This window comes from Vigna radiata, chromosome 7, assembly GCF_000741045.1.
Source record: "Vigna radiata var. radiata cultivar VC1973A chromosome 7, Vradiata_ver6, whole genome shotgun sequence".
Lineage (NCBI taxonomy): Eukaryota > Viridiplantae > Streptophyta > Magnoliopsida > Fabales > Fabaceae > Vigna > Vigna radiata.
Window position 1 is genome coordinate 39496417 of NC_028357.1, and position 14757 is coordinate 39511173.

At 30.7% G+C, this 14757-nt stretch overlaps 2 protein-coding genes across 2 annotated transcripts; both read left to right on the forward strand.

Annotated features, from left to right (window-relative positions):
* The first annotated feature begins 6510 nt into the window (after positions 1-6510).
* On the forward strand, positions 6511-9845 carry LOC106765463 (arogenate dehydrogenase 1, chloroplastic). Its single transcript, XM_014650099.2, has 3 exons — positions 6511-7763; positions 8117-8245; positions 8711-9845. Exons 1-3 carry the CDS (start codon positions 6628-6630, stop codon positions 9636-9638), a joined length of 2193 nt encoding a protein of 730 aa, XP_014505585.1. The 5' UTR covers positions 6511-6627; the 3' UTR covers positions 9639-9845.
* Positions 9846-10902: 1057 nt separating this feature from the next.
* On the forward strand, positions 10903-12952 carry LOC106767493 (dnaJ homolog subfamily B member 13). The gene is made up of 3 exons (XM_014652398.2): positions 10903-11211; positions 11603-12012; positions 12311-12952. Exons 1-3 carry the CDS (start codon positions 11047-11049, stop codon positions 12747-12749), a joined length of 1014 nt encoding a protein of 337 aa, XP_014507884.1. The 5' UTR covers positions 10903-11046; the 3' UTR covers positions 12750-12952.
* Positions 12953-14757: the final 1805 nt, after the last annotated feature.

Consider the following 14757-nt stretch of genomic DNA (forward strand, 5'->3'; position numbering starts at 1 on the left):
TTATTTATTTTTAATCTGTATATATATTTGAAATAGTAAATTTTTCTCATTTCGTTATAATTAGTATTGTCTATTTTAAAATATAATAAATACGAGTGATTATAAAGTAACTACTCATTAAAGTCATAGATTTATATTTTAATTAAAATTATATTTATCTCTTTATAAATAATAATTATAATACTAAATTGTTAAGATTAATTATAATGTTATTTAGTAGATTTTAACTCTTTAAAATAAAAAGATTTAATAAATTTTATTGAATTGTAATTTTTAGTATCTCTGTTGAATTAAATAGAAACACCAATATTTTATTTTATTATTGTTCGAATTTTTTGATGGTAACAATTAAACCTTAAACTAGATAACAAATCTTATATAACTATTGGTAAACCTCAAAATATCAAACCTAATCCTAACATTATTTTACCTTTATAAAACACTAAAAAAGAGATACTATCCTAACTAGAGAGAGCATTTTTTACACTTATATTAACAACTTAATGAGTCAAGTTTATCGTCACCTTACTTTCTTTTAATAAATATAATCTGATAAGAATATATTTTTAAATTTCAAAGATTTTATTTAAGTTTTAGAGAGAAATTAATAAAATTGAAGAGTTAAAAAAAAAATTATAATGAAATAAGAAATTACCATTTATTCATAGATCTTTCTACCCTTCACTCACTGGAATTTATTTTTATAAAACTGAGATCTTACAAGTTTCAATTTGAAAATCATTTTCTTAAATTATTTTATGGTCAGAAGAGCATTATTACAAAAAGTGGCACGTGTAGAATTTAATAATCCATAAGAAATATTTTATTTTGATTGGGAATAAAAAACTTGATAAAATAATTTTAATTAGTATTCTAAAAACTTCGAAGTTTCGCCAATATTCCTACCAACGGTTTTATTAAGGTTAATAAAAATGATATGTTGACATATAAATTTTTTTACATTTATACGATACTATTCTCTCTTATTTTTTTTTTTATTTCTTAAAAAATACAATAATTTAATTTTTTATAATTATTTTATTTTTAAATAAGTATAAAAATATGTAATCATATCATTACTCTAAAGTAAAAAGAGAGTGAACTTAATAACTATATTTTATAATCTCAATAGATTTATACGAGATTTCTTTCAAATTTTCTTCATTTGAGTTTTACGTTTTTCATATACTTTTTCTTTTCAATAATTTTATTTCTTGTCTTAATACTAGCTTTTATATTTCTCGACTTATGTGTATTGTGCAATATCTCAAAAATATAACTTTAAATTATATTTAAGAGTCCTTACATTTATATTAAAATAGAACAGTTACAGAAAAAAATAAAGTTAATTTACAATTATTTTAAAATAATCATAAATTTAAAACTTTAAAGAAAACCTATACTGTTACTATTACAATACTGAACGGTCATACAAATCAAGTACAAATCGAACGGTTCTAAACTAATACAAAGAAGTACAAGACCGAACGATCTTACTTTAGAGGAAGTTGCCTTCTCTTTCCAACGCCTGCTCCAACATACCTTCAGCACCCTTTGCTCACACTAGGGTGATCATTGCAGTGACAAGGACGACCGAACGGACAACATGACAAGACAAGAAAATAAGGGTAAACTAGTGTAATTTAATTAACTATACTAACATACAATCTAGATCAACATATAATAAAATCATACATATATAGAAATCATACAAACATATCATAACCGACCACTTTACACTGACTGTCCGGACTAGTATGGATATGAGCTATGATCGTTCTTGCACCTGTGGAAAGGTGAACCGGAACACCACGCAAATACCATAGGCTGGAAAATCGCAAGCCATCACACGAGGTTAGCCCTTCATCCCTGTAGCTGGAAAACCGCAAACAACACATGAGTTTAGTCCGTTAGCTGGAACCCCAAGCTAACGCGTACATGCCTCCTGCTATTCCCACCACATGCGCTACCATTCTCTACTTGAGACTCATTGACCATCAGAATGTCAGGATGAACACCAATACTAAGTTGTCCCTATCCATACTTTTACCACATCATAACCAACCACCGAGACATTCCTCCTTGAAATTCTCATTCAGAACCATATTATAAATATCACATCATACTTCCATATTTCTTCAAAATTATCAAGTCATACTTCATTAACATCATACTTACTCATTCATAACATGTTTAATTAAAATCACACAAACAGTAAAACCACTCCTACCATTGAACAAGATCGAGAAGAAGAGATTACAGAATCTTTGTACAATATCGAATGTAGTAACACTCCCTATATATGAATATGATCGAATGGTCATTTGAAAAGTAAGACTCACGCATGAGCCAAGAACTTGAACCTTAGACCGAACACTTCTTGACTTAGATCGAACTTCATGGGCTTGGCCGAACGCTATTGGTTTAGGCTGAACACTACTGGCTTAGCCGAACACTATTAGCTTAAACCGAACAACATTATTGGCTTAGGCTGAACACTCTTGTCTTAGGCCGAACGCCATTAGAACCGAATACAATTACAAGACTAATTACTATGAAGAAATTGAATGCTAGTACAAAACCAAGCACTAGTGAGACCGAGTGCTAGTCCATGACCGAGCACTTCTAAAACTGTACATGACTGAGAGGTCATAAGCAGATAAGAACTATAACAAGCCAACTCATTTAAGACCAAGTGTTATATGAATAGACCAAACACTATATTTAATTGAATAGTAGCACAAGATCGATGGGTCATTGACTGAGATTCCATAATAGTAGAACTCAGTTAAGATCGAGCACCCAAGCAGGCCAAACGGTCAATGAAAGACCTTTAGCGAACTGCATAATTCTGCAGAATGACTGTAGAATTATGATCAACACCAAACCTTACCAATTTTACTACATTCTTCCAACTTCCAATCCTCCAAACTTATTACACATAATCTTACATACTTTCCTAACATCCTCTAAACATTCCTTACATTAATTAAAGAGTTTCATCTCAGATTTGAAAGACAATTCTGCAGAATCATGAACTCAATGACCGATAGTAAGATTTTCTTAGTTTGATACATTTTGGAGTGACTTAAAGGCTCTAATCACTTACACACCGCTTGTTAGTATTCCCCCTACATATCAAAACCACCTCGAACACCACATTCCCCCATTGTTACCATTTCACTTCCTCACATTTCTCTCGGCCATGAACCAAAATCATGCAGAAAACATTTCAACATGAACACAGTACACACCATCAATACCAAGCACCTAAATAATTCAATTTCACATACATGCAACATCATCAAACAACATATTCATGCATCAAAACCAATTAATTAAATTATCTAGCTTCCTTTACCTCTTAATTTGAACCGAGCAGCTCTACTACTTCAGGACTTTTACTCTCAACACCATAAACTTTTAATGACCCACAGTTCACCGATTTATGATGATAGACCGATCCAAAATACTAAAAAAGTGATCAGAATTAAGAAGTGGATGAACACATGCAACCAAAAACATGACTTGTATGTGCCAGAAGACAGAATTTCTAGGGAGAGGATGAATTTGCCGACTCTAAACTTGATTTTGATCGGTGGAAAAGAAGGTCTTGACTTTCCAAATTGCTTAAACGGTGGGTGGCTGTTTGAGAAAAAGATGAAAGGAGAAGAAGATTTTCTAAAGAGAAGAAGGAGAAGAGAAACTTTAGAAGATTGGAGAGAATGGACGCATGCAGAGGGAAAGTGGCCAAAAAATTGAAAAACTGAACTTATATACTGCCACTAAAACCTCTCAATATACACCTGTCTCTGTATTTTAAGATATTTGTCCCTCCTTTACTTTTATACATGTCATTTTCGGAGATTGACATATTACATGACTTAATATTTGATTTATAGACCGTTTTATTGTTTATATTATTTTAATTCCTATCAACCTCAATAAAATTACTTAATTTTTACTAATCCTCCAATTAAACTAATTTGTTATGTTCGAGTAGTAAAATGCGACAGGGACATATGCCTTTCTTAATTAAAATTTAAAGATAATTACTCACATTTTTAATTAAATAAATTAATATTTATTTAATATGTTAAGTATTACATATATTCTTTTACAAATTGTCTAATTTTCACACAATGAAAAGTACAAAATTTCAACAAAATCAATTATTTGTAGTAAAATAAATAATTAATCTTTCTTAACAATCCACTGTAGCTTTTTATATTAACAACAAACAGCTATTCACATTTTTTTTTTCTATTTTATCTAATAAAACAACTTATTTTGTTCATTTATTTATTTATTACCTTTATATTTTCTTTTTATTTATCTTTCTTTCGTTCCTCTGTGAATTTAAAAGTCAACTATTTGTGCTATATTGTAATTCTTCAAAATGAGTGATACAACTCAGATAGAATAATGGAAGTTTGAATTTGAGTTTCATAGGGAAGACATTCAACCTTTTAAGTTATATTGTAATTCAAGTTCACTTTCATGGATCTCCATTCTTTCGCCTGATAATATTTGATTCCCTATCAATTTAATTATATTTATGAGGCAAACTAATTTGATTCCTTATCAATTTAATTACATTTATTAGGCAAACTAATTATTTAAAAATAATCATGATATATATACACATATATAAAATAAATTATAATTAAATCAATTTTATTAAAATAATCATGATATTATACTTTTATAAAACATATAATTTATTATACTCAACACACTTTTCAGATTCAAATGTAGCATATCATACAAAAAAAGAAGAAATATTCTTAACATTATATGTCAAGATACTTCATCCACTTGTCTTGTAAAAACATTACGTGTTAATTGTTTGGTAGTATATAATATATATTCTTCTAACAAAATAATTACTAAAACATGTAAAATATTATATTATTATTTGTTTTCTAAACATTTATTAAACATTGAATATATATAATGTACTTAAATAACAAGCGGTTAAACATTGAATACATTTATTAATAAATGTTCACAATATTGTTAAAAACTGAACTAAAATAAATAACTAAATAAGTGTTATGTATACATGCACATGAAAATTAGGATGAAAATTGCTTCTTGTTAAGTATATCTCTGGCTCAAGGAAAAATAAAAGACAGAGTCTTTGACGTCAGACAATAAAAATAAAAGTGAACTCTTATTCAAAAAATATCTTCTTCTTTTGTATTTTATCATCATAACATTATTTTTGTCTTATATATGAAAGTTTCCAATTTTATTTTTTTTTTATAAAAGTATTATATTTTAGGTAAAGAAAATGAAGGTCGAAATTAATAATTATCAAATGAAAAATAATACAACTGCTGCGTTAAAAATTACAATAAATTAAAATAGTGATTAATAAAAAAAATTGTATTTCAAAAGTAATTTTTGATAATAAATATGATAATAATAATTATTAAATATGACACTTGAGAGTTGAATAAAATTAAATAATAAATATCTAAAACTATTGTATAGCCATTAAGTTTTATAAAAAAGGCTAAAAACAAATCATTTATACAAAGATAAAAATAAAAAATTGAGGAAAAACATTTTAAGATCATTTTCCATTAATTAAATATAAATAAGTATCTTAAAAGATTAAATTCCCATTTTATATTGTTTTATATTAACTGCAAAGCTCAAAAAATTAAATTCACTACATCTAATAGTATCTACTTAAGAATGGACGGTCAATATTTTAAAATGTTAACATATCATTTTCCTATATTTTTTCATATATACATATATTATTAAATATTAAATAAAAAATTATGTATATGCATAATATTTTATTAATAATTCAATTAAAATGTTATGATTTATATATTGGTGGACCCTTTCCGGAGTTGAGAAGGCCTTGCCCTTTCCAAATTTTTTATATATAAAAATTAATACATAAATATTATATATATATATATATATGTACACTTTTATATTAAATTAAATTGCAAATTATTACAATTCTTTGAATATATGCATACGTACATAATTTGTAGTTTTCAGCAAAAAGAATTGGTTCCTTCAAATTTAAAATCATTAGTTTGTGTTTACTTTTATTTTAAAAAATAAATGATAGTTACTTGTATGTTTTAAATTATTTTCAAAGGCATTACATGCTTACATTATTATACTTCCCTTGATATGATGATTTGACCAATTATTTCACACATAAATGGCTAATAAGTGTCGCAAAGATAAAAACAAACAAAAAAAAACTTAAACTTTAAAATGAATCAAACAAGAAAGTTATCTGCGCTTCATTAAAAGTACAAAAAAAAATGAATATTTATTTAGAAACTAAAAAATGTGAAATCTTTAAATTAAGAAGTAAAAATTGTTTTTTTTCTCATTAAGGTCATATTAAAGAAAAATAATTATGAAAATGTCTCTTATTTAACATAATTATACATTTAAAATACACTAGGGATGTTCTTAAAAGTTTGTACACAAAGTTAATGTTTGCTTCTTATAAGCCAACAAATGTGCACCATGTGCATAACATTAAAAGAAAGACATAATAATTTTTAAGGTGGTGGAGAGCCACTTGTCGCCGCTAAATTTTAAGGTTGGTGTCTCTTACCGTGGATTCGGTTCCCATCAGCAATGGTGGCTGTTTCAACCTTTCAGGCGCCGTCATCACCGAAGCCGTCAACTTCATTGCCTTCAACAACTACTCGCCGAAATCTCAAACCTAGCGCTCTTCCATTCTCCTCTTCCAATGCGTTCTCTTCACGCGTTCGCGCCCACAGGCCCCTCCGCATTCGCGCCATCGATGCGGCCCAGCCCTTTGACTACGAGTCCAGAGTGGCCCAACAGTTCCACGACGCCCAGAGGCTGAAGATCGCCATCGTGGGCTTCGGCAACTTCGGCCAGTTCCTGGCCCAAACCCTCGTCCGACAGGGCCACACCGTCCTGGCCCATTCCCGCTCCGACTACACCGACCAGGCCCGCAAACTCGGCGTCACGTTTTTCCACAACCCCCACGACCTCTGCGAGGAGCACCCCGAAGTCATCCTCCTCTGCTCCTCCATCATCTCAACACAGCGCGTGCTCCACACTCTCCCACTCCACAGCCTCAAACGCAGTACACTCTTCGTCGACGTTCTTTCCGTCAAGGAGTTCCCCAAAAACCTCTTGCTTCACGCGCTCCCCTCCGATTTCGATATCCTATGCACGCACCCAATGTTCGGTCCACAAAGCGCCCCTCGCGCGTGGACCGGCCTCCCCTTCGTCTTCGAGAAGGTTCGAATCGGCGACGACGACAGCCGAATCGATCGGTGCGAGAAGTTCCTCAACATCTTCGCGAGGGAAGGGTGCCGAATGGTGGAAATGTGTTGCGCCGATCACGATATGTTCGCCGCGGGGTCGCAGTTCATCACGCACACCGTTGGGAGGGTTTTGGAGATGCTGATGTTGGAGTCCACTCCGATTAACACCAAAGGTTACGAGTCTTTGATCAATTTAGTGGAGAACACTGCTGGAGATAGTTTTGATCTCTACTACGGGTTGTTTATGTTTAATAAGAATTCGCTGGAGATGTTGGAGCGGTTAGATTTCGCTTTCGAGGATTTGCGGAAACAGCTAATGGGGCGGTTGCATGGTGTTGTGAGGGAGCAGCTGTTTGATAATGCTGGGATTGGAAAGGGGCAGAGTTTACCAGATGACTATGGGTATAAACTGCTCACGAAGGGTCAAAATGGATCGGTACCTATGCTATCAGTACTCTCCAAAGAACACAGGTGTTCCTTTGTTTTTCAAAGACATACTATAATTTATGTGCTTCGTTTGTTTGCAATGCTTTGCAATCACAGATCATGGTAATTTTAAGATGATCATGATACATATGACTTGACTTTTAAGATGGTTATGGTAAAAGTTATGGTGTTGTTTAGTACATTATTGGGACATGAGTTTGGTTCATTTATACGGGGATCTAAGGGTAGGTTAGCTTTGTTGCTATGGTTTCTGCTATTTTTCTTGTTTTGAAATTGATAATAAATAATGACCATTTGTAGGGAGGATTGAGATTGTTACTATATTTGGTCTTTCCGATGAAGTCTAATTTATAGTTAAATCCTATGCTAATCTTCAGATCCGATGATGTTGCTAAACTTGACAAATGCCAGACAAATGATTCAAGTCAGTCTGCAGACAACTCAAAGCTCGTGAATGCTCTAAATGGATTTGCACCTGTACTATCACGCGTCTCCAAAGAACTTAGGTGTATATTTGTTTAAAGGTTTATTGTAACCTCGTTTTTTATGTTTATGCATTGCTAGGTTAAAATCACGGTTGACTTTCATGATGGTTCTGGAAAAAAAGAAGCTAAACTTACTGTATATGATCATTTGTTATTGAATGATAGCGTGATTAAATGACACAATGTATAGACTATTTTACCCAAATCTCAATGTTGGTTAGGACATTAAGGGGGACTTGAATTTGGATTTTGTAATTTTAAATTTGGGGATGTAAGGGAAATTTTGCTTTCTTTGATTTTTGTTCTTTTTGGTTTTGAATTGGCTTAATGTTTACGTGATGGAACAGGGTTAGAGACTGTTTTTGCATGCAATTGATAATAAATAATGACCATTTTTTGGAAAGATTGAAGTTGTCCCTATTTTTGTTTTATTTGGGGTTAGTCTATCAAGTCTGATTTATATTTACGTTTTATGCTAATCATCAGATCTGGTGATGTTACCGAACTCAACAAATACAAGCCAAATATTTCAAGCCAATCTGAAGGCAGCGCAAAGCTCAAGATTGCAATTATTGGCTTCGGCAATTTTGGTCAGTTTCTTGCAAAAGCTATTGTGCGTCATGGTCATCAAGTGTTAGCATACTCTAGATCGGACTACTCTCATGTGGCTGAGGAAATGGGGGCTTCATATTTTAATAATGTTGATGATCTTTTTGAACAACATCCAGAAGTGATTTTACTTTGCACTTCAATCCTTTCCACAGAGAAAGTTCTTAAATCATTGCCTGTGCAGAGATTGAAGAGAAATACTTTATTTGTTGATGTGCTTTCTGTCAAAGAATTTCCTAGAAATTTGTTTCTTCAACATTTGTCACATGATTTTGATATTCTCTGCACGCATCCTATGTTCGGGCCAGAGAGTGGAAAAAACGGGTGGAACGGTCTTGCTTTTGTTTATGATAAGGTTAGAATAGGAGAAGATGAATCAAGAACTTCACGATGTGATCGGTTTCTGGACATTTTTTCTAGTGAAGGATGCCGAATGGTTGAAATGTCATGTGCAGAACATGACTGGCATGCTGCTGGATCACAATTTATCACGCATACTACTGGAAGATTTTTAGAAAAACTAACGTTGGAAGCAACGCCAATTGACACAAAGGGTTACGAGACATTATTGAGTTTGGTGGAAAATACTGCTGGAGATAGTTTTGATCTGTACTATGGATTGTTCTTGTATAATGCAAATGCCATGGAGCAACTAGAAAGATTCGATCTGGCTTTTGAGTCATTGAAGAAGCGGCTTTTTGATCGTATGCATGGTTTCTACCGACAGCAAGTATTTAAACATGAAGAAAATCTCCACAATGTAACAGAGAGGCGTATGTTGCCTAAGGGATCTGAAGAAAAATAATGCAGTGTCATTTTTTCTAGTACTGTGTACACTAAATGAAATCGATTTTCTTCATTTACCTGTCATTGATAGTTATAGATGTCCTTGCTCATATTTTTATTTAGTTTAAATGAGTTTGTCATTAGTATAGTTCACGTCCAGTTTCTTGAAGTTACGTTGATCTGCTTGTTTGAGATGAAAACAAAAATGATTTTGAAAATTTTGATATATATACATCTTTAATTCTCATATTTTGATTTCTCAATATATTCTATTTTCTTCTGATTTCTATCTTGCTGGGTCGATGCTCAAGGGACCTTGCATCTGCATATTTATGTCTCATTTCTAATCCATGGACCATGGCAATGAATGTGAACTTGAACGTTCTGAATCTTAAGAGATATTAAATGAGTGCAATAGAGTTGTGATCATGGATCATAATCTTCTACCTGACATGTATTGGTGATTTCGGTCTTCAATAACTTGTTCAGTTATCTCCTGGAAAAGGGTTCTAGTTCTGGAATTACTCTTACTTTATTTGTTCTTGCTGGAATCACTCTGCAACATGGGATTTGTGGGACCAAAGTTGACAGTGAGCTTCTGAATTTGGTCAAACCTCGGCCCATGTGGGCTCCACTTCAGTTGATCTTGCCATGAAATCAGCAACCAAGTTGAAGTTGCTTTAATAAATTATTCTTTTTCCATGCAATATTTATTCATACTTCATGGCCTCCTAAAACATTTTATCAGTTACTTTAATATTTTGAAAACAAAAATTAATCGCATAAATACTACATAAAGTTTTAATAGATTAATTTAAGAATAAGTAATATTAATTATAATTTAAATTTTAGTTCAGGTAAGTTTGTATATAGAGTAAGTTGAAGAAGATGAACACTCACAATTTATAATCGCAACCATTTTATGAAAATAGTAAATCAAACTAGTTCTTAGAATTATGAACACTCATTGATTATTCTTCTTTAAGATTATGAATTTTTTTTCCCTTAAATTATTAAAACGTCAATCATTTTAGTCCATTTTTAAATTTAAAACTTAAATTGAACATTATTTACTAATAATACGATTTATGATTTAATAAATACTACGCAATATTTTTATGATGTGATATTAAATTTACATTAAAGTGGGCTAAAACAACTAAAATAAACAAGTATTGGTGAAGGCCCATTAAAAAATAAACTACAGGTGGCACATGCTTATAAAAGCTCGAAGATTCTATACTCCTCTGGTATTGTTGGTTCTTTCTAGAATAATCTTTTTCGTTCTCATCCTCTTCTAATATTGTATTCAGTGTAACCCAATTTGGCAGAAGATACCTATAACAGATTCCATTAACAAGGTAGTTAACAAGCTTGAACCTTGAAGGTCATTCCCAAAAACACAATTATTTCCACAGTGAAGGAGTATGGGTGTGGACTACTATAAAATTTTGCAGGTCGACAAGAATGCCACGGATGAAGATTTGAAGAAAGCTTACAGAAAGCTTGCAATGAAATGGCACCCTGACAAGAATGCAACTAATAAGAAAGAGGCTGAGACTAAGTTCAAGCAGATATCTGAAGCCTACGAGGTTGCTTATCTTTTCCTCCCTTAAACTTCTTCTGTTCAATTTCTGATCATGGATGTCTGTTCTCTTCAAACAGGGACTGTGGATTAATTTGTTTATTTAGGTTAAACTTTCGCCTTCTTCTAAATAAGATAATTTATTTTTTCTGTACTGTAAAAATAAATAGCTTTTTCTCACCATTTTGTATATTGAAACGTCTTAGATATGATTTTTGTCTTTTATAAAAGAATTCTTAAACTTTAGTTTATGGAAATCCAGAATATTGGAATGATTTATTTTTTAAGGGGATTACTAAACATAAAAAATAGGGTAATATAGATGTCACTTTTCATATTTATGAGCAAAATGGTTTTGTCTAATGTAGAATCTAAGTTGGTGTATTGGTTTGGTGAAGGTTTTGAGTGATCCCCAGAAAAGAGCAATTTATGATCAGTACGGAGAAGAAGGGCTTAAAGGGCAAGTACCACCTCCAGATGCTGGTGGCACAACTTTCTTCCAAACTGGGGATGGTCCAACAACATTCAGGTTCAATCCAAGAAACGCAAATGACATTTTTTCTGAGTTTTTCGGGTTTTCAAGCCCAAGCTCATTTGGTGGCGGTGGTGGTGGTGGCATGAGGGGTGGTTCCTTCGGTGGAGTTTTTGGCAATGGTATGTTTGGTCCATTTGCAGAAGGAGGGCCAATGAATCAGGGTCCACGCAAGGCACCTCCTATAGAGAAGAGGTTACCTTGCACCCTTGAAGAGCTCTATAAGGGCACTACCAAAAAAATGAAGATCTCAAGGGAGATTGCTGATGCAAGTGGGTAAGTCCTCTTCTTTATGTATTGTTGCAATTTACAAATGTAGTAATAATAAGTGAAGAATCTCTGATATGGTTACTTTTGTCTGGTATATGTTAAAAAAGTTAATGGATACTTGTGTTATGGGATTTGTGTGGGGTAGTAGTTTGCTTGCACAATTGGTAAGTCACAATTATATGGTAGTTGGGCAAATAGCTTAATGATCATAATAATGTAATCATAACATCAGCTAAAAACAAGAGAAATCAAACATAAACAATTTAGACTATCATCCTACATTCTATATTTTTCTTGTTTGCAGGAAAACTTTACCTGTGGAGGAGATATTGACCTTGGAAATTAAAGCAGGGTGGAAGAAGGGAACAAAGATCACATTCACAGAGAAAGGGAATGAGCTTCCAAATATGATTGCTTCTGATCTTGTGTTTGTTATTGATGAGAAACCTCACCCAGTCTTTACTAGAGATGGTAACGATTTGGTTGTGACACAAAAAGTGTCACTTGCAGAAGCTCTTACAGGTTACACTGTTCATCTTACAACACTGGATGGAAGGGCTCTAAACATTACCATTAACAATGTTATTCATCCAAACTATGAAGAGGTTGTCCCAAAGGAAGGGATGCCAATTTCAAAAGATCCTTCAAAGAAGGGTAATCTTAGAATCAAATTCAACATCAAATTCCCGGCAAAGTTGACATCAGAGCAAAAGGCAGGAATCAAGAAGCTGCTGTCATATTGAACCGCATCTTTTGTGTGCAGTTTTCCTATCTGATGTCATTCTTAATTAGATGGTTTTGTTTTTGTGTAGTTTGTGTGTAATATCTTGTGGAAAGTTTATTATGAAAAGGAGTCTAGCAATAAGAAGGATGATACTACAAGTGATATGTTCAAGGTTAAACTGGCCATGATATGCAAAATCTGACATTACCAGTTTTGGATTCAGCAAACCTACAATAACAAGACTATGAATGCAAATTCCAATGGGTCAGACACAATGAAAAAGAAAGACTGGATTGAAAACTGCACAGGTTAGAAACAATAGTAGAGTAATATTAAAATAGACACTAAAAAGGAGTATAGACATGTTATACTAAAATGAATGTAAATTGAGAAATGCATTGATAAAGTGATAATACCACATGCATTGCTAGAAACTTAAAATTCTATTTTTCCTTTTTACATTAAAAATGAAAAACACAAAACTCCAAAAAAATATACTTCTTAAATCTTCAAACATCCAAGATAACTGATGAAAAAATCAAAAGTGATTGGTCATTCCCCCAGATTAGTTTGTTTTAAAAAATTAATAGGATTTTTAAAAAAATTATGAATATATCCATAATAATAAAATAAATAAAAAATGTATTTGTAAATAATAAGTAAAATTAAGAGCAAGATACGAAGTATAATAAATAAAATTAAAATTTTCAAATTCTATTCCACTTTATTTTATTTAATAATTCTACACTATCAATTTTGTAAATTTTATAAAATATTACTATTTTATAAAATATTATCTGTGAAAAAAGGAAACTGAAGCTTAACTACAGTCATATTTACAAACGGGACAACTCCTGTCTTATATATTTGTACCTGTGTCCATTTTTTTGCGCTTATATTTGTGTCTGTGCCTGACTCATGTTTATTTGAAAATAATAATAAAAAATTAAGAGAAAAGTTAAATAATCTTATTTATAATTTTTTTCAGCCAAATTTGGAAAGTCTTACTTTTCCTTTTGTTTACAACTCCCAGATATCCATATACATTAATATGCATTTACAAAATTCGATTGTATACGTTATTTAAGAAAATGTTATATATATATATATATATATATATATATATATATATATATATATATATATATATATATATATATATATATATATATATGGAGTTTGTTCATTTACAAAAAGAGTTTTAATTGGTATATTTTAGTGAAGTATACTAAGTTTTAGGTTACAAAAACATCTTAATAAAAAAGAAAACCAATTTTAAATTCAAGGATATTTTAATAATTTTAAATTTTAATTTAAAATAAAAAAAATAAAAGGTAGTTATTAAAAAAAGAAGTTATTAGCTTTTATTATATATTTTTTAAAAGGTAATTGTTTTTTAAAATAAACTAAACCATTATATTTTTTAAAAGGTAGTTATTTTTTAAAATTAAAAATAAAATAAAAGTTAATAACTTCTCTTCTACGTTGATGAATCAGAATTTTTAATAATTATCTTTTATTTTTTATTTTAAATTAAATTTTAAAATTATTAAAATATCCTTAGATTTAAAATTGATTTTCTTTTTTGACAAGGATATTTTGTAACCTAAAATTTGGTACGCTTTACTAAAATGTACTAACTAAAAAACCTCAGTAAATTAACAAACACATATATATATATATATATATATATATATATATATATATATATATATATATATATATATATATATATATATATATATTCAAAACAAATGTAATTATTAAAATATGACAATAATGTTGTAAAACGTAATAATTAGTCTTTAAGCTCCCAAAGAAGGTTGTGTAATTATTCTTTAAGCTTATGAAAAGTTATTAATATATCACTACAACCAATGTGAAGTAAACAAAATGATAAAATATAAAATAATTATAATAAAATATAAAAAAATTAAATCAAGTTTATATAATTTTTTCAAAGTGTTCTTGATTTATTATTTATAAATTTCAACTTTAAAATAAATTAAAATATTCATGTTACTTTG